General features: G+C 42.0%; 1 protein-coding gene across 8 annotated transcripts in view; it reads left to right on the top strand.

Moving 5' to 3' along the window:
* The window catches only part of LCLAT1 (lysocardiolipin acyltransferase 1), a 92207-nt gene that overhangs the window by 10857 nt on the left and 60186 nt on the right, over window positions 1-21164 (top strand). For all 8 annotated transcript variants that reach the window (XM_075204376.1, XM_075204371.1, XM_075204373.1 and 5 more), the window contains exons 2-4: window positions 3-171; window positions 2460-2658; window positions 11058-11204. In XM_075204376.1, the coding sequence (XP_075060477.1) occupies window positions 7-171; window positions 2460-2658; window positions 11058-11204 (511 nt within the window). In that variant the 5' untranslated portion in view covers window positions 3-6. The remainder of the gene's footprint in view (window positions 1-2; window positions 172-2459; window positions 2659-11057; window positions 11205-21164) is intronic.

Raw genomic sequence — 21164 nt, 5'->3', positions numbered from 1 at the left:
AGAGCCATGGTGTCATGGAGAGGGATTTACTTTGTGTGTACATTGTTTCTGGGAAGTTTCTTCGGGAGTGTCTTCATGCTGGGTCCGTTTCTACCCTTGATGTTAGTGTCTCCCAGCTGGTACCGGTGGATAACTGACCGAATCGTGGCTACATGGCTGACGTTACCCGTGGTAAGGCTTGTTCCATACGTTACTTCCTCTCATCTGCATGTATTTTATATAATAAATCTGCCTTAAAGAAGAACTCTGCCCATAATGCCAGTGAGTTTACCGGCTTGGGGTACACTCACTGAATTATGATCGCCAGTCTCTCTGCAGCAGGCTGCCATGTTGGGGGGGGGGGGGGTGATCCTTTAACACAGCAGACAGAGAGTGACTGACGACTTGTCAGAAATACACTGTGTGGATTGGTCAATTCATACACAGGGGCGGGACCAGTGATGTCACAACAAATATTGTAATACCTGCAGAATCAGCTTTTTGACCTTCTCCTAAAGTTCTGTTATTTAGCATTTTTAGATACAAATCTGAAAATGTCAGTTTCAGGGTTTAGGAGAACTTCGAATCACTGATATCTTATTTTATAAACCCCTTGTTCTATATAAATGTCATTGGTTATTATTATCGTTTATTTGTAAGGCGCCACAAGGTTTCCGCAGCGCCGTACATGGTACAAACAGTAGACTATACAGGGTAAGACAGTACAGAACAATAAACACAAAGTACCAGTACTTCAGAAACTCCAGGCAGGCAGATACAGTAGAGACGGAGTGGAAGAACAGGTATGGAGACAGGAGGGAAGATGGGCCCTGCTCATACGAGCTTACATCCTAAGGGAGGTTAAACAGAATCAGGAACATACGGGAGCCAGTGAAGCAACGGGGAGAGAGAAAGGGGGCAGGGGAGAACCAGCAGAGGTGAGAGGTTAAGTGGATGGTTGGTAGGCCTTAAGGAACAGGTGAGTTTTAAGAGCCCGCTTGAAGGAGCACAGATTGGGTGAGAGACGAATGGAGCGAGGGAGGTCGTTCCAGTGAAGGGGGGCAGCACGGGAGAAGTCTTGGATTCTAGAGTGGGAAGAGGTGATCAGAGTGGAGGAGAGGCGGCGATCATTGGCTGAGCGCAGGGAGCGGGCGGGAGTGTGAATGGAGAGGAGGTTAGAGATGTAAGGGGCAGTAGACTGAGAGAGAGCCTTGTAAGTGGTGGTGAGGAGTTTGAAAAGGATTCTGTAGGGGAAGGGGAGCCAGTGTAAGGAAAGACAGAGAGGGGAGGCAGAGGAGGAGCGGCGTGAGAGGAAGATGAGTCTCGCAGCCGCATTGAGTATAGAGCGGAGGGGGGCAAGGCGGGAGCAGGGGAGGCCAGTAAGGAGGAGGTTGCAGTAGTCGAGACGGGAGATGATGAGAGCATGGATGATAGTTTTGGTGGCATCTTGAGAGAGGAAGGGACGGATGCGGGCAATGTTACGGAGTTGGAAGCGACAGGCTTGGGCAAGGGATTGAATGTGGGGGGCAAAAGAGAGAGAGGAGTCGAGAGTGACACCTAGGCAGCGGAGTTGGGTGACAGAGGAGATAGTGGAGTTGTTAACAACGATAGAGAGGTCATGGTGGGAAGGGAGCCTGGGTGGGGGAAAGACAATGAGTTCGGTTTTGGAGATGTTAATTTTAAGAAAGCGAGAGGACATCCAGGATGAGATGGCTGAGAGGCAGTCAGTTACACGAGAGAGGAGGGAGGAGGAAAGATCAGGAGAAGAGATGTAGAGTTGAATATCATCATCATTGGTTCCTTATCCCCTCGGTGTGTTCTCTCTGCCTAGACAATGTATGTGATTGGGGTTGACTTTACGCCAGACCATGATTTGTCCAATCAGCTGACACTCGGCCAGTGTGTTTATCAAAGAATTGAATACAAAGGCTGAATTAAACATTTGTTTTCCAACACCCTGATATGTCTATTTTCTGTACAGAGTACTGTGATAGTCCTTGTAATCCAGAATTCGTTTCTAGCTATCAGTGACAAGCTCCTACCAGTGTCTCGCCTTCCAGTCCCAGAATCATCTCACGGCTGGATAAAGCGTATTTTATGTTATCCACCTTTACTATATTCGGCTAGAATTCTCTTTTTCTCAAGTACTGCTGATTAGGCCGAGATGAAGAGGGAGAATGTTTAGGGGTATTAGTTGGGATCTGTAATGCTTGACATTGCTGATATATGCACTTAAGATAGTGGTCATAGACGTTCAGTATAGCGCATTTATTTGATATTTGTAAATAAAAGACTTGTGCCAAAGGTATAATACTATTGGTTCTCTCACAATGTTATACAACCGCTGGGTGAGCACAATACTGTATGAAGGAATATATATAATAGGTTATCATACTCTGAATGTCCTGCAGACTGTGCGATACGTTAGCCCATGGCTATAGAGTTACGGGGTTATGACAATTGTGTTACATTTCTATTAGGCCTTGCTGGAGCTCGTTTTCGGTGCCAAAGTGGTTATAACAGGAGATGGGTTTATCCCGGGGGAACGAAGCGTCATTATAATGAACCATCGCACCAGACTGGACTGGATGTTCCTGTGGAACGGCTTACTACGATACAGTTACCTCCGGCTGGAAAAAATCTGCCTCAAATCCAGTCTCAAAGCCGTCCCGGGATTCGGTATGTGCCTGTGTTCAGATTTTGTACCCTGTACCACTCTGTCATCTATAAATGGCTCTTGTGAATGCAGCCTTCATATTTCTGTTGTTACTGTGTCTTTTCATAGGCGTTTGGCCTCTTGTATAGTTCTACAGAGCATATTTCATTTCTAAACCAACAGATGTTTCACGTTTTTTAACTGTGAGTGATTCACAGCCGTATCTGCAAATATTTCTATTTATTGGATAAGGGACATTAATTGGCAACATGACCTATTTTTAAAACTGCTATGTGTGTATTTAAATAAAATGTGAGTACTCCCATATCTCAGTAGCTTTGCGGTCTCAGAGAGAGGTTGTCTGGTCATTCTCCAACAACGTTACAAAATCACACAAGAAGTGAAAATACTATGGCCAGTTTGGAAGCAGAGTGGCTGTACTATTGCCAGAGAGGCATCCCTTTCCTTTTTTCCTGCTAATTTTATTTTTTGGGGGCACAGTTCCACTGAGTCTGTGGCTGATACTTAATTGAACTTGTCGAAAAAAAAATAAATGTGCAAAATATTCTGCAAATAAGTTATTAGGCATTTATAAAATAAAGTTTTCATTGAATCCCCCCACCCCCGCATTAACTCTTTGTGATTCCGAGATCTTCTTCATCCCATCTTCTCAGTTTTTCAATGTTACCATTATTTAGACATTATATTTAGCACATTCCTGAAGAGCAGGGATTACTTTCCAAGCTCCACCGAGGCCAGTCAGTTTGTAATCCATTTCAGCTGAAGTGGAACTCGTGTGACAGCTACGGAAAACACAGGATATGAAACACAAACGTTTCTATTTCCGATGGTGTGAAAATTCTGTAGGGACACGGGCCAAGATCTGACCTGCGTTCAGACAATGAAGACCTCCGGACAACTGACATCGCTGCCATTCCCCAGCCTCCTTATGAAATACATTGCTGCAATTCTTTTAAAGAGGTCCTCTGTCTTAAATGTATTACCCTTATCCCACCCTACTTTAAGAGGATACTTTATTTTAATATAATTTTTATTTATTATTATTAGTAGTAACAAGTAGGGCCAGCATACTCGTTTTACAATTGAGAACAAACACCGTAATAAAACAAGACTGGGCTTTAACAGACGGACCAAGCAAAGCATTGTCCGTACTCTCCGCCGGATTGCGCACCCACTCAGAAATACGCACGCCAGCGAGAGTACAAATGCCACTTCGAAATCACATTTGGGTCACCCCCCCCCCATTTGATTACAGTTTTTGTGTCTACAATTGTGCTTATTCGATACTCATTGATGTCTTGCCTGTATTTCTTGTGTCACATTTGTAATGTTTAATGTTTGTATGACGTTTGTAGAAACCACAACTGTAAACGCACGTCTCCCACATTATGGGCCTGGTTGGTACAAAAGGCACTCCGTTAACAAATATGATGCTGGATGGTCAGCGTCTCAGAGGATGTATAAAAAAAAAAATTGTAGGAGGTAAAGATATATTTCTTGTTGTGGGATGAAATGTTTCGGTTAACTTCTAGGGGTAGAATAAATGAAAAAAGTTCCCTAGGCTCCAAAAGTCTGATGTTGAAATATAAACAGACACCAATAATGTTAAAGGTCATATATTAAACCAAAAAGCATAATAAAATCAGTGCACTAAAAACACATGTTGATATAAACAGAAGGGTAAATACCCACAACATAGACATATAGGGACATATTCTTAGCGTACAATCCTTAGATTGTACGCTCCTCTGAGCAGGGCCATCTCTCCTCCTGTTTCCACCACTTCTAACTCTGCTCTCCAGCTACTTAGCCCTCCTCCTCGAGGGTCCTCCACCCAACGTCCACTCTCGCTCCCTCCTCCCCCCCGGGGGTCTCCCTGTCTTCCGCGCCCTCCTTCTTGGGCCCTGTCGTTTGCGGATACTTCCTCCCCCTTCCCCGCCCTCTCTAGCTGTGCATTGAGCTTACTGAGTTGCTGTGCTTACTGTTTACTGTACTGTGCTGTCTCCCATTGTATTGTAATTTGTTTGTCTCTGTACGGCACTGCGGACGCCTTGTGGCGCCTTATAAATAAAAATTTATAATAATAATATTCAATTAACCACGTTACTCGCAAAAGTAACGTGGAGTTAAAAGTATTACCGATATTACGGTAATTCTAACCTGGATTTCAGCTCGCAGCTCCCTGAGCTGGCGTTAAAGGTACTGTAATAACGGTAATTTACGCGCACTATTACCGTAATAACAGTAATAGTACGCAAGCCATGTTACTTTTGACAGTCACGCGGCTAATTGAATATGCCCCATAGAACTCAGTCCTGTGGTATACAAGGCTCAAGATAGAATCACAAAAATGATGAAGTCTGTTCATCCAATCCTAAAGACCACAGACGTTATGGGTGAAATCGACAATCTTGCTACAGCTAAAATGGATGAACACCATCCTAAAAGAGCGGCATCCTAAGTGGATAGCTGAAAATGACATCAACTCTGTGATGAGACAATACAGTCCTTTTGTGTATAGATCTGGCCCAAGATCTCAGTGGTAGATAAAAACAAAGCTGGCGTCTAGCTTGATCGTCCTGAAGCTTCTAACAGATAAAACAGTCCAACAAGGGCTGATCCATAACCTCCAGATAAGTTCATCACGGCCCAAAAGATCCACTATAGATCACAAGGGGAGTCTCATAAGAGAAAAGTAATTCAGACATCAGAGATTCAACCCCAGCTCACAAAACCCCTCACCTACGACCCACTCCAGATCCCCACTAATGTACGGTATCTTCTAGGTGTAGAGTCTATGCATTACCTGGTTTTGCATATCTTTACCCCCTAAAGAATTATTGGCATTCATTCACACACATTGATCAGCCACAACACTAAAACCACCTGCCTAAAATTGTGTAGGTCCCTCCTCGTGCTGCCAAAACAACTCTGACCCGTCGATGCATGGACACCACAACACCTCTGAAGGTGTCCTGTGGTATCTGGCACCAAGATCCAGCAGATCCTATAAGTCCTGTAAGTTGCGAGGTGAAGCCTCCAAAGTTTGGACTTGTATTTCCAGCATATCCCACAGGAATTTGGAGGCCAAGTGAACACCTTTGTCATGTTCCTCAAACCATCACATGAACCCTTGCAGCTGGTGACCTCTTGGTACACTAATTTATCCGCTTTTCAGTACAAGCAGACTACGGTGTGCAGAAATAGGCCACAATATGGCATCGGGCAGCAGCTTTGCAGATGCATAATTAAATGATCCTTACTACTCTGTGAAGAAGACATATCCTTGGACTTGGCTCTTCCCCTTTATTTGCGAAATAGATTTTATTTTGTATATCATTTTTTTTTATAAGGAGTTCCGTCTGCTGCCCAATGTAATACATTTGCATTGTTTAAAGATCTGTTTGTCATATACCACATGATCACTGGCTACAATGGTAACCTTGAAGAGCAGACCTTTAATCCACTGATTTCTCCCCCCCCCCCCACCCCCCAAAAAAAAAACCAAAAAAAAAAACCATTGATTTTTCAGCATTTTTCACTTTTTTTTTTTCATCAGAATCAGCCCTTGTTTTGTAAATGCCAGGATTCCAGGAAAATGTTTCCCTTTCCTTCCTAATCTTTACGTGTACAGTGGGAAGCTGTTTCTGCTAGATCGCAGCTGGAACTTATTTTACCTTTAATGGTCAAATGCTGAATAGCAGAAATCTCAGATATCTCAGAAAGTTTCTATATAAGGTAGACTTATTGCTGCATATTTTATTCATTGCGTCTTTCCTAAACATATATACCTGCTGATATCAGTTGTATGATGATAGTGGTATCTCTCTCAAGCCGCGACATCAAGTACATTTGGTATTTTAAGGTCTGGCCTCTTCACCACTTGATAGATTTTTTTCCACAACATAGAAAGCTTAGGTGGGGGCCTGAATTCTGAATAAAATCCTGGCTTCAAACAGGGGACAGTCAATGACACGATGTATGACAGGAATTCATATGTAACGGTGAAGAGGGAATGCTAACACATAACTCGCATGTCTGTGGCTTGTTATTCCGTGGAGCACCTGTTGCCTAGGTACACCAGAGGAAGCCATTTTGTGTCCTTGACCAACATTTCTGAGTATACAGTTTAACTGTTCCCTAGGGACCAGTACCTCGTGATTATCTGTCCTGAAGCTCCTCAGTGATGCGCCTGGAGAATTGATTGGCTGCATAATTGTATTACTTTAGGTCACAAAATGGCTGCCATAGCTTTATGAAGGCGACAGCACACTTTAACCTATAGGTTTAACATCCAGGGGGTAAATGTATCAAGCTGAGAGTTTGCTGGCGGATTTGAAAAGTAGAGATGTTGCCTATAGCAACCAATCAGATTCTAACTATCATTTTGTAGAATGCACTAAATAAATGATAGCTAGAATCTCATTGTTTTTTCAAAACCGCCGGAAAACTCTCAGCTTGATACATTTACCCCCAGGTGTTCCTGGGACATGACTATGGTGCTGCAGGGTCATATTGAAAAATTGCTTGGTCAATTACTGCAAAATAAAAATGATATAATTTGCTATACAGTATACTGTTGTCTAATTGCTAATTGCTTCCATATGTTTTTACCCTGCACCGAAACAAATACCTATATATGGTCGCACCTTATCTGTTCAGTACCTCACCTCCCACATAATCATCCGCTCACAAATATAAAACTGTTAACAATTTGTGAAGGCGGTAGGATATTACGTGGTGGTGCTGAGTCATCACACCAAGGACAGGCTTATTTAGGAGATCTATTGGACACGATCTCGGTTCTGTCATTCCCGTTGCCATCTCTATTCCTCCTTTGGTAATCTCTACTGCTGCTTTGTGGCAGCAGCTGACGCCAGACATGGGGAACCATGTCCAGCAGCCGGCATGACACTAAAGAAAAACGCCAGTATATACACAGCTACAGCAAGCTGGCGGATAACCCTGCAGCAGGAATGCCACAGCCTTCTCTGGAACCAGAAGAGGGTGGAGGTTCAGCGAAAATGAAGGGTGAAGGACAGTTATGGTTGCCAGCAGATGATGGTCTTAAGAGTTCTGCAATCACAAGTTCATCTTTCATGTCTTCGTCTTCCCCCATGTCTCTCCTCATTCCAACTGTACCGCCTATTAATGGCGCTGTGTTCTTACACATGATAGTGTTGGCGATAGCTGAAGAGAATCTGTCCACTCCCAATTCTTGCCAATAAATTGCTCAAAAGCATCAGCCGCAATAATTACCATTACCGCCTGAAAGAAGAATGCAATGAATTATTCTAACTATCGAGATACAAAGTATTCCATGTCAATTCTAATGTGTAGACTTAATAAAATGACATGCTATTGGTATTTATGTCCCAATGTTTGGACTTGTGCGCAGCTGTTTTTTTGTGCACTTAATCATAAAAAGTTGCCCAGTTTTTCTGCTTCTCTTATTATTTTTAATTTACCCCCTCAGAGACGTAATTTTGTAGCTCCCATTGACTTGAATAACTACATATATCCAGAGAAATAATTTTGCGTATGGCATTACCTGTTCAGTTTTAGATGAATACGTACAGATCATGTTAACAAACTGTTCTCTATATGCTTCTCTGGTCATTATTTCCCTTGTTATGTCTCTATTACCTCTTCTATTCTGGTGACCCTTCCTGGTGGCACTTTATGGAAATGATGAGAGCGCAGCAATTGAAAAGAAACAGATTTAGCAGTTATCCAAAAAGCAGAGACATTAGTAATGTAATAGTCTTTAGTTTGCTTTTTTGTGTGTGTTTAGCTGGCACATTGTAATTACACGAAAATGACTACTATTCAGTTGTTGTGCGGTTTTGGGTTCTTTTGTGCTCTTTAATCTAAATTGCTAAGCGATGTCTGGTAAATTTCTGCAACTACTTGTCCCCGTTGTCTTTATGCATGGGGAACCAAGTCCCGCGGTATTTTACCACACTAAACTCTGTGGAGGAATATCTTTTTATTATACGGGATCCTCACAATCTCTGTTCGTGGAAATAAACAATATTCCTGCATAAAGATGTATAAATATATATATATATATATATATATATATATATATATATATATATATATATATATATATATATATATTGCAATATTCTCATCCTGCTTGACTGAGATGTCGTCATTTATTAAGTGGGCAGGAAAAGTACAAACTAGCCAATTCAATTATCAGAATGCTCACAGCAGCACAGGATATTTTAGGACTAGTGTCCTGCCCTAATAGGGGGCAGTGACCTGCCGTGATAATGATATTGAGAACAGGGCTGCATGTGACAGGAGCAGTGACATGATGTGAGGAGGGGAATGGAGGCAGCAGGAAGCCACAGACTGAGAGTTATATAGTGGAAGGAGCAGGGTCCCCAGCAGCACAGAGTATATCAGGAGATGAGTGATGTGTTAGTGAGGACAGGGCTGCATGTGACAGGGGCAGTGACATGATGTGAGGAGGGGAATGTAGGCAGCAGGAAGCCACAGACTGAGAGTTATATAGTGGAAGGAGCAGAGTCCCCCAGCAGCACAGAGTATATCAGGAGATGAGTGATGTGTCAGTGAGGACAGGGCTGCATGTGACAGGGGCAGTGACATGATGTGAGGAGGGGAATGTAGGCAGCAGGAAGCCACAGACTGAGAGTTATATAGTGGAAGGAGCAGGGTCCTCCAGCAGCACAGAGTATATCAGGAGATGAGTGATGTGTTAGTGAGGACAGCGCTGCATGTGACAGGGGCAGTGACATGATGTGAGGAGGGGAATGGAGGCAGCGGGAAGTCACAGACTGAGAGTTATATAGTGGAAGGAGCAGGGTCCCCAGCAGCACAGAGTATACCAGGAGATGAGTGATGTGTCAGTGAGGACAGGGCTGCATGTGACAGGGGCAGTGACATGATTTGAGGAGGGGAATGGTAGACAGTCAGATAATGGAAGGAGCAGGGTTCCCCAAAAGCGCAAAATATTGATGAAAGGCTCCGGATACACTGATAGGGGAAGATTCTTGGAGACAGAGGTGCATTTTACACCACAAACTTCATGTTTCCAACCTTTTAATTATATAAAATTACCCTATTAAAATATTTTCATTAGAATAACAGTCGTATGTTTTGTGCCCATCTTGCTAGCAGTTTGTTAAAACAGTTATCGGATATGTGTTCACATGACGCTGAGTGACTTTTTTTAGTCATTATATATACATTGCGCTTCCACCTTATTTTACAAGTGGAAAAACCTTCTCTTTGTTTATTTAACATTCCTGAGAAGAGTTTGGCAGAAAAGGATTTTTAAGCCATTCACAGTGGGTCAAGTCCACCAGAACATTTATGTTCACAAATATTGTTTTTTTAAAGCCACATTTGAATTTTATATTGTAGTAGTTTTGAGTGTGTGTGTCTTTGTGTCTTAGGGAATTTAGACTGTAAGCAGGGACTGATGCGAGTGACAAGTATCATCTCTGATGACTTCAGTATCTATAAGCTCACATGGATGACAGATGTGAGTGAGTTCTCTGTACAGCGCTGCGGAATCAGTGGCGCTATATAAATAAATGGTGATGATGATGGATGGATCGTTATGGATTACTCTATTGTGTACCCGATGAATTACTTTGTTTTGTTACTTGCTTCACTTTCCTGTTTTTTTCTTTTTGCCTAATGCTAACGACACCCATGTGCAATGAGATGAAAGTCAGTGATTGTGAAGACAGATAGCCCCGGCCTTTGTAGTGTAATAGCAATTCTACCAGTTCATTTCCTGGCTTCAACATACAGGTAAATAGATGAATCTGTAGCTGAAGTAGTATCCTGGATTGTGCAGAAAGTGACTGCGGAACTGACATTAGCAATTAGCATCACATAACTGGTCTCATTTACAGTTAGGAATAATTCCAACTAAGAGGTAAAATTTTGCACATTGGCAAAACCATTTAGAGCTATGAGGATGACAAACTTTTATATGTGTCGCCAAATTTAGATTCGGGAGGGAGATGCGCCCTAGCTGAACTCTCGGTCACATGTAACATTAAATCTTTTCAGTATTTGTGTGCTAAATCGTACCTTCCAACTGTCCTGATTTTCAGCATGACAGCCCTGATTTTAGGACTGTAGGAGACATATTCAATTAGGTCCGGAGATCACGATTACACCCGGCTGCACTTGTCCTTTTACCGCAACAATGCAGATGTCCATGTGCACCCCAGAGAGTTGCGAAGCAAAATCCGCGATGTAGCGATACCATATTATCACTGTACACACGCATACGCTAATAATCGCGATCACCAAACCTAATTGAATATGCATTTGAATCATTAATGTTTTGTTGACATAACTCTATTATCATGACTCTTTATGATTTATGAATATTATCATTGTGTTGTAGGTTGGGCCATGCAAGTCGCTGCCTTTATTTTCATCCAACGGAAGTGGGAGGAGGACAAGAGTCATTTTGAAGCCATGCTGGATTATTTTTGTGACATTAAAGAACCTCTCCAGCTTCTGTTCTTTCCGGAGGGGACTGATCTGACAGGTTAGTTGTGTGTGTGTGTGTGTGTGTGTGTGTGTGCATAGGTACACAAGGGGTGGACAAAATGCATTTTGGGAACAAATCTTTGGAATCCAGGTGCTAGCAGGAACCTTTGGGACATACTCAGTGCTTTTTTTTGTCATAGAACTCACAGAACTGAATTCTTTTATCAACGGGTTTAACAAGTTTTAAAAGTAACTTTTGAACATTTGATGTTTGGTCCACGTGGACTTGAATCGCCCTGTCGAGCGTAGCAGCTCGGCGGCGATATCATTATAACGGTGCATACGGGCTGCTTGTGTGTCGGGTCCGACGCATGCGTACATCGTCCGCGCTGGTTGTGATGGCGCTGCTCGGCTTGTGGCGCTGCTCAGCTTGTGATTGGTCGTGTGGTTGCGCGCTGAGTGCTTACTGTGGGCGGCGACCGTTATGTTTCGTAACACAACTGACGTGTGTGTACAGTGATTGGCTACGTGATGTGAGTTTTCTTACAAAAAAAGCACTGGATATATGTATATTGCTCTGAAGCCCGTTTGTTGATGTTTATGAAGAATGTTACTCCTGAAATGTCTGATACAGCTGTATAACTGCACGTCGGCTTTATATGTGCAGTGTTGGCTCATTATTGACTGTGCGACCCAGATAGTCTACTATATTTACATTTTTCTGCCCAATCGGCTCTGACGTTTGAATAGCTTTTTGTAGCCTAGGTACTTTATGCAGGGACTCGCTGTTCTATCTTATTTGCTGGCTGTAACACTGACAATTTGGCAATATAGTTAAGTCCTGGTCAGTGTCTCCCTTACTTCACTGATGGGATTTTATTTCCGTCCTCTCTACGAACAGATGTAGAGATTTAACCCTTCATTCTGAGTTTTTTTGGCCTTTTCTAGAATGAGGAAGAGGTTGTGTCCATTGAGATACATGCGGACATGATAATCAAGACTTCCTATAGACCTAGGGGGAAAGCTGTTATTTATACTTATTTAATCGTGGTCTTTCCTTTGTCCCATCAATTACATTGGACAAATATCTACATTGAGGACTGTAATTTGTTAAAATCCCTAATCTCATCTGATCGGTTGGGGTGCCATTCTTATGAACCAGGCTAACTACAGGAAATACTTAATTCTGGAACCCTTCGGCATACTCAACTACGGAAGATCAAGTTCATTTTAGAAATATTTTGCAGAGAGCTACAAATGTGAGCTGGTTTGAGTTTGACACACAGAATTTCCAATTCAACCTGTTGTTTATACTCCATATATAAATGTCTGCAAGATCCCCTGGGGCGCTGGATTGTCTCAGCCGGAGGGTCAGTATGGCAACCATTATCAAACTGTTTGGATCTTGTCATGCAGCTGTATGTCCAGGCAATCACAAGATACGTAAAACGGCCATCCCAGGAAAAAATATCAGGTGTGGCAGGCTTTATGAAGAATGTTGGTATATTTCACCATTTAATTATGTATGATAATATTAGGTAACCAGTACTCCAAAAAGTAACAAAAATTACCAAAGTTTAATCAAAAGAAACAGCAACCTAAGATGATACAATACTTCTCAAAAGAACTGTCATGTGGTCTCTATAGTCCGTTTCGGTGCACCTTTATCAAAGGCTGCCTTGTCAAACAGATTGCACATGAAGTGAACTTTTAAATAACCAATAAGGTACCAAAACGCATCATAATCCAACCCCCTTCAATTAATTACCTGCTCAAGTCCACACCTGGTTAAAAAACAGTCCAGGTAACTACAGTGAAACAGAGAAGCGTCGCCTAGCAACCCAATATGTAAACTTCTTAATGTAACTAAGGAAGTGACGTGACTGTTGTAGCCTAGCAACTTATAAACAAGGGCTGCTAACACACAAGGTCCGTATAAGAATCCGGTAGTGACGATGTGCGCCATTGGGCAACCACACTTAACTAGTGCAGATACTACTTATACTTGAAGCGGGCATACATGGTTAACCTTGGAACGTGAATGCAAGGAGTGCAGTTATGTAAAAAATGCTTAAAACTAATATCGACCGGCAACTTATGAGGATACAAATCGTACATCTTATGCAGACAAACCAGTGCAATGCATAAGCATTAAGAAGGCAATATAACTGCACGCATTACAGTCAAAAGGATATAGATATATGATGCAATTTGACCCCATCAACAACAGCTATACGTATACAACCGACAGTATTTTCCATATATATTACAACAAGAGAAAACACATAAATATCTGTATACAAGGATACTGGATGGACAGACACCATGATGTATTATAAAACAAGATGTATTATAAAAATCACAGCGTCATTGAGTCATCCAACAGGCCTCGGTTTGCAACTACATTATGCCAATTCTAGGTAACGGCGGAACCTGTTCTATAGGTATATAACGGATGTCGTATTTATCCTATCTATCTCATAGTGTGTGTATAAATGTATACGCTTTGTCCTCAGTTTTGGCCATTATTTCAGCCGCATACACATAATAGTCTGGCCTCCAAGCAAATGGCAAGGACAGGCACAGTTCATTTTACTTGCACAGTCAGTTGCATTTTCCCAAACACCGCTCGGAGGGTGTTGCTGAATTGTAAATACGGGCAGGCAGACAAAGGAAGGCACAACATGTGCCAAGTTTCTCCCTCGCACAGCCAAGTCCATTTGCGTAAGTGACAACTAATCTATAATGCTGTTCATTGAGAGGGAAGGAGTCAGCAAGGAGAACAGCGTCTGGGATGGGAAGATTATCTCACCAGCTTTTCATAGCATCCCGGGATTTATTCTCTACCTGTCTTCTGGAGTCAGTAGGCAGAAGAGACGTCAAGTCAACGTAAAGTTGGAATATTAATAGAATCATTATCTCCCTCTGACTTCATATTCCTTTGTGAGTTTGTAAGAATGGCTATTTATAAATATTTACCATACTCTCATTTACAGCGTGCTGTTGTGTTAACACAGTGTATATACTGTAGATAATGAGTATGACGCTCGGCATCTGTGTTCTTCTACCTATCAGTCGCTTAAATAAGAGTCTTTTCGTCTTCCGCTCCTATTTTTCCCGCAGCTAACATCTTGTAAGTTTGGATTTTGTCACTGTAATACTGTGAGCCTGTTCAGCCATAAAGCGCAGTCTTTGACACATTTGACATTAGATTGGTTAGTAAAACCTCTCACCACACAATTGCTCTCTCAAGTGGATAAAGGTACATTTGCCTGCACTCAAGTCACTTTAAGTTAGCATGAAAAATGGAGATTAGCATGACAGCCACCTCTGCCACCGCCTTCCCCCCGTTCCTTGTCAGCTCTCTCCACCAGTAAGAAGTACAGAGAGCTGGTAGGGGATTACTGCGGTATATTGGGCGCGTTTTTTTCTGTTCCACTCCTTTGCAAATTGGGGGGGGGGGGGGATCTTCTCAGCAACAAGCTCGGCAAAGCCTGTATATAACACAGCGCGCTGTCACAGAGGGTATCATCATCAGATTATATATATATATATTTATATAGCGCCACTAATTCCGCAGCGCTGTACAGAGAACTCACTCACATCAGTCCCTGCCCCATTGGAGCTTACAGTCTAAATTCCCTAACACACACACACAGACAGACAGACAGACAGAGACAGACTAGGGTCAATTTGATAGCAGCCAATTAACCTACCAGTATGTTTTTGTTGTGTGGGAGGAAACCGGAGCACCCGGAGGAAACCCATGCAAACACGGGGAGAACATAAAAACTCCACACAGATAAGACCATGGTCGGGAATCAAACTCATGACTCCAGTGCGGTGAGGCAGAAGTGCTAACCACTAAGCCACTCTGTTGTCCCCAGGTTATCTGTATGAATGTGACCGATTCACTTTAATTGCTGAAAATCAACTTTTATCCATTGCTTGACTGTTTCCCAATGTGGAGATATAAACAGTCGGACTTCTTACATATCATGTATTTCTTTTATACTAGTCTTGTCCAATGACTATTTTCTTTCTGTTCATGTCATATCCTGTTAATGAGGACTGCTCCCTGCAAGCGCGATGGCTTGACTTAAAGTTGCCCTTGGTTCAGATACGGGGACACCCCTTCTTTCAGCGTCTCTCTCAAAATCTGGACTCTTTCCTCCAAGAGTGGAAGGCGTGAAGAATTCTCTGTGATATCAGCGGACACGCCTGCAATATTTTTCTGGCCCCACCTATTTTTCCAACCGAAAAAGGCAATACCCCCGATCCGGTGTTTTGTGACCTGTGATTATTTCTGTTCTTCCCGTATCCCTGTGCACAGCTGGGGGATGAGCGGGGCTCGCCCTTCGCAGTCATGGGGTATGAAAGGGTTAATTGTAAAACCTTTTTCCAGTGGTTTTACTGGCAGGTGTTCTATCTCGGTGGTAAATATGACATGTCATCACTGCTTATATTTATACTCCTGTCTGGGTCATTTACGACAAGTTTTTATTATTGTCGTTAATAAGATATTTTTATATCTAAGAGTACGGAGGCATTTTTCATATTTAATGGTGTTGTTCCTAGTGAAATGGTTCGTAGGAAGTGATCATGGGGTTAGAATCTGCTTCTCTTGTGTTTTTTATCTGCCACTTCAAAGGAGGGAACTTTTTAAAGATCCTTTAACTCGAGTTTGTATCTTTTTTTTACATCTCTCATGTCGATCCAACACAAACTCCGCAGAGATGAAATGTCTGTTGTTCTTTTTTCTTTTTAACGGCGACCACTGAGATGGTCTCATTCAAACCAGATTGTCTAGAATTTGTACATACAAAATGGATTTGGAAACCTTGGAATACGACAACAAGCCCTCTCGCTGACGCGAGGTTCGGCGCCAGCTGGCACGTCATCACAGAACTTTCAACTGTACATGTTGTCCTGAAATAGGAAGATGGGGGTCTAAGGAATGAATTAAGAGTAGAGCGAAAAAGTCTGACTGAGACAAACTGCGGTCGCTGAACATTTTGGAGATTAACTGCGACCAAGGTAGAAAGACCGGGCTTGGCAGTAAGGGAAGGAACATCCGAAAATAAGCATAAGCCTCTGTAGTTAAGCAAAGATGACAAGTTATTAGTTGGGTTTGGCATCCGTAAGACATTGGATCGGACATTTGTTTTATTCATATTTAATTGCTTCAGCTAAGAGTTCTACTTCAGAGCCTGTGAATGAGGAAATACAGATTTTCTCTAGTTTATGCTTAAGCTCTCAGTGTACTCCTATGATTAAACTGTACCTTGTGGTCCTAATCGTGGTGGTGGCAGATGTTTTGTGGCCTGAGTCAATGACTAGATACTGGTGATATCACTGTGACGTGAGGCATATTGGTCCTCACCGAGGTCACTAGATCTTAGTGTTGTGGTAGGGTGAATAATGCTGTTGCCTTCAAATTGTGTCGGCAGCGGTTATTTGCTGCAATTTTCTGGCTGGATCAACAGTCTTATGAGCTGAATGGGTATTGGTGAGAATGCCGCCTATCCATTTACTGTGAACAAGTGCTGTCACAGAAGTTTTTCATGGCAGACGTCTTGTGGGCCGAACCAATCATCGTGCAAAAGCAGCGCATTAATGCACAATTTCCAAGTGAGATCACGGAGGCATAAGGCTTTTTGCGTCACTGGTTCCTAGCGAATTGATGGGCTGAATATTGCCGCCTTTCACAAAATAATTGAGGTTACTGTGTGCGCGGGTACACTTTAATTTCATGAAAAATATTCCCGTTGGTAAATATATCTTATTGTACTTAGTCTTTATTTTAAAAAAGATAATCAATGTTCTAAAAATCCAGACTCTTCTGAATGGCAAAATAATTCCCTTTCTCTATTGGCACCGTCTGTCTCATTCATTTGGTGATTTCTGGAGGTCAGCTGATGATGGTTGGTCTCCAAACTGTTCATGTGACCTGACAAATTACTGATATCTGCAATGACTTTCCACAATACTGGCCTGTCGTTTACTGATTTGTTGAGTAGGTATTTCCCAGGTATCCAACTGTATCAATGCTCTTCCAGAACGAACATCTCCAATACCCTCTAATTTAGCATTTTTTGGAGTGTGTTAGATCAGTACTAGCCCCTCAAGTCACAGGACCCTGCCCTTCCCCTACCTCTTCTGCCCTGGACCTTACCAGTACCTACCCAGTGAGCAGAAAGCCCCTCACCTACCGATAGACCTCGGTGTTGCCAATTGCCGGTTCATATCCAGATTCCGGGCTTCCAGACAAGCGACTTGCACAGCGGTATTCACCCTCGAACACCTGTATCCTGTTGAGTATTTTTAGTTTCTGTAAAACACTTTGTTATAAGTAATAGATATAATATATGTGTTGAGCTTTTCTAAAGACCTCAACTCAGTGATCATCACAGGATCAGTAACACAGTACTAACAGATGGTTCGTGAAGTGTGTCGCTCTGTCCACTGATTCTGTAACTTCCAGGTCCGGAATACTTAAGATCAATGTCTTTGAATTTTTAAATATAACTGGAGTAAATTGATTTAGCTTATCCTAAATGCTGATGATGGTTTTAAATGCAGTCTTCCTCTCGTAATGTACTGCGGATCTGGATTGTATTGTGCATGCATGGTTCAGCTTTTAGTTTATCATTTTCAGGGATCACATTTTAAGACATTACTCTCCCTAAGGCAAGGTCACCATGTTCTTTGCCATCTCTCGATTTAACGGCTGTCATAGACTACACTGCTTTGAATATTGTTATATTTTATATTGCTGGTTAATTTTCTGCAGTTTACAATTAAGGCGTGTTGGCTTTGACTCTTCATTTAGCTACCTCATCGATTTTATATAACATCCTAAAATGTTCACATTTAAAGCTCTGTAAATCTCCAGCGTTGGAATACCGACAATCGTCAATAATTTGCTTTCAACTAACAATTTCTTTCTGTGAGTAATTGATTATCTTAAAGCCATCGATAGCTTCTAACATTTCATAAATGTATTGCATGCCTATGAGAAATTAATTGATACATATAATTTAGTATAATTAATCAAAATACCATCATAAAACTCTATAAATCACTAGCTAGGTGAGAAAAGATATGTCCACCAGTCTAAGTGTGTCCTACTAAATAAAATATAGTGGAGCTTTTAATGACCATTCATAAACTATAAAAGTGCAGAACCCCATCGCTAACACTCTTTTACACCTTTTCCTCTCCCTGAATGCCACCAAGACCATCATCCATGCTCTTGTCATCTCCCACCTTGATTATTGCAGTCTTCTCATCTGGCTTGACTGACACATGTCTGTCTCCCTTGTGCTGAGCGCAACTAATCTTCTCCTGACGTTTCTCTTCCGCTATGCATCTCTGCAAATGGTTCCCTTTCCGCCCAGAATACAGTTCAGATTGCTCACCCTCACTTATAAAGACCTCATTAATGCCTCCAGCCTCCGACATTTCAACTTTTTTGTCAAGAAATACTCTCCTACTCGCCCACTATGTTCTGTCAATGACCTTCGACTCTCCTCCTCTCCTGCCACCACCTCACACTCCCAACTTCAGGACTTTGTCTGCTCTTCTCGCCAGGGAAATTCCCTGCTTCACCCAATCAGACTCGCCCTCAACCTCAAATCTGTTAAAAGCTCCCTCAGAACACACTTTTTCAGACCTAACTACCTGGCTCCATCCTAAGACCGTTCCCTCCTCACGCTCCATCTGCCCCTTTCACTCCACCTCTATTGTGTCCGTTCACCACCCTAAACCTCTTGGGGGTAAATGTATGAACGTGCGGGTTCTTCAACACCCGCGTGTTCGGCGATTAAATTTCAAGCGGCGCCGCTTGAAATTTAATCGCCGAACACGCGGGTGTTGAAGAACCCGCACGTTCATACATTTACCCCTCGATGTTAATTCTCACATATCTGTCCCTCTCTACCTCCTATCCCCTCATGCCCCTTATCTGTATTTTTTTCTGTTTATTTATTGACGATTATGCGGCTCTGCGTTCCCTGGCACTGTATAAATAAATTAAGATGATGATGATGATGATGATTATACACCCACTTTCCACCCCAGTGCAAGAACCTGTGGTTCAGGATGGTGACTTTTCTCAAGGCTTCAGAAGCATGCACCAACCTAAGTGCGGATTTTTTCTGACTTTGCTGTGAAGTGCTGCCCACTAGGCCACCGTGCTACCCACCCTTCTGGATAAATTGCTTGCTCACATTTGGGCAGCCCCTTCTTAATCTGTTCTGTCCCTCCAACGGGACCCCCTTCTCTTCCCTACCCTGTATCAGTGGCCACAGGTTTCAGCTTGCACTGAGTATACTCCTTGCACTTTATTACCCATCCCGGCTATTAGTAGCTGTGTTGAGTTATAGTGTTACTTGTTTACTGTATTGTACTATTATACCATTTACTGTCTTGTTGTTTAACCTCTGTTCGGTGCTGTGGACCTCATGTGGTGCCTATAAATAAAGGATGATAATAATAATAATAATATCAGCGAGTCAACACTCAGTCTTTCAAGCACACCAAAGTTTAGTGTCAGAAAGTTTGTTTTTGTCACATGAAAGATGATTAGCGATGTGTAAGAATACACTACACAGAGCGTGTTGGATTTTCTTCTTTGTGCTCCTTGATAGAGCGGAGTTCACATGAACTTTTAGTCAAAAGAACTAAAAATAACTTGTGTGAGCATCAACTGTTTAATTGTATATGAATTTACAAATTTTGGGAAAAACTAGAGCCTCTTCCTGGAATACTGGAGCCTCGGATCCATTAAAACACAGCCAAATCTATTCAATGTACAGGCACTTATCTATTCAGAGGCTAGTTATTCTGAGCGGAATGGATTGTCTACGTCAGACGAGAACAGCATGTACCACTTCAGGATTTGCTTTTAAATCTACCTAAACGGCAACACTTTAACGTGGTCTGAATGATAATTAATCCAGACATGTTAAGCACCACTAAGGAAAATGATGAGTCTGCATCAGTGTAATGATCAGGTCATAAGTGGATGTTAGACAGATACTGACACATAATCATCAGCTGTTGGGACCTACACAGTACAAGTGTGGGTAGCGCTAGGATGTGATGTCCGTTCTGTGCCATTCCGAGAGCCGGGCCTGCTCCTGAAAACACTTCTGTAACAACCATCATGAACTGCTATTCCTGGCCCAGTGACGCATAGGTATTATAGGTTTAGTCTATTATCCGTAACCTGTTATCCAGGAGGTTCTGAAAGCCAGACCTTGAGGGTAGAAAGTAATCACTGTTGCTTGGTGTTGATGTCCTATAGACAGACCTAGTTACTTGGTCACTGTGAAGAGCATTGATCATTTTGGACACTTTAGGATATTTTAGAAAAGTCCTTTAAACTACAGAATAACCCTCTGGCGGTAATAAAGCATTCGGTGCACGTGTTGCTAAAAACTTTTTTATTTATTCCCTTAGTTCATCAGTGTTTCAGAGTGTCCGTTTCTTAGGAAGTGCACAAGATCCAGACATGGGGGCGACGTGCATGTGTCAGTTTGGGGGAGAAGTGTGTGTGTGTGTGTGTGTATATATATATATATATATATATATATATATATATATATATATATATATATATATATATATATATATATATATATATATATTTTAAAAAATATTTGAATAAAATATAGATTTTTTTTTTTTTTTAAACATAGGAGATCTCAAAGATGTGTTGTATGCACACTGTGATAGAAATGTACATATAGATTAAAATGTGCTTATCTGAATGCAGAACGTTTCCTTCTTTATCTCCGATCCATCACAGACATATTCCCTGTGGACTAATCGCAACCCACGGTGCTGTTTTGAAAATAATATTTTATTGAACTGAATGTATATTGAGATGCATGCACTTCGGCGTATGGGCATAAAGATGCTATTTTTACACTTTGCTTTTTCATTTTAACTTAAATTACTCTCAATTTGGCGGCAACTCTGCGTAAGACTCTAAGTACATCTTGGGAACTAA

The sequence above is a fragment of the Mixophyes fleayi genome, chromosome 3, assembly GCF_038048845.1.
Source record: "Mixophyes fleayi isolate aMixFle1 chromosome 3, aMixFle1.hap1, whole genome shotgun sequence".
Lineage (NCBI taxonomy): Eukaryota > Metazoa > Chordata > Amphibia > Anura > Limnodynastidae > Mixophyes > Mixophyes fleayi.
Note: the sequence above shows the minus strand (reverse complement) of the source record. Positions and strands in the feature narration are given on the sequence as shown.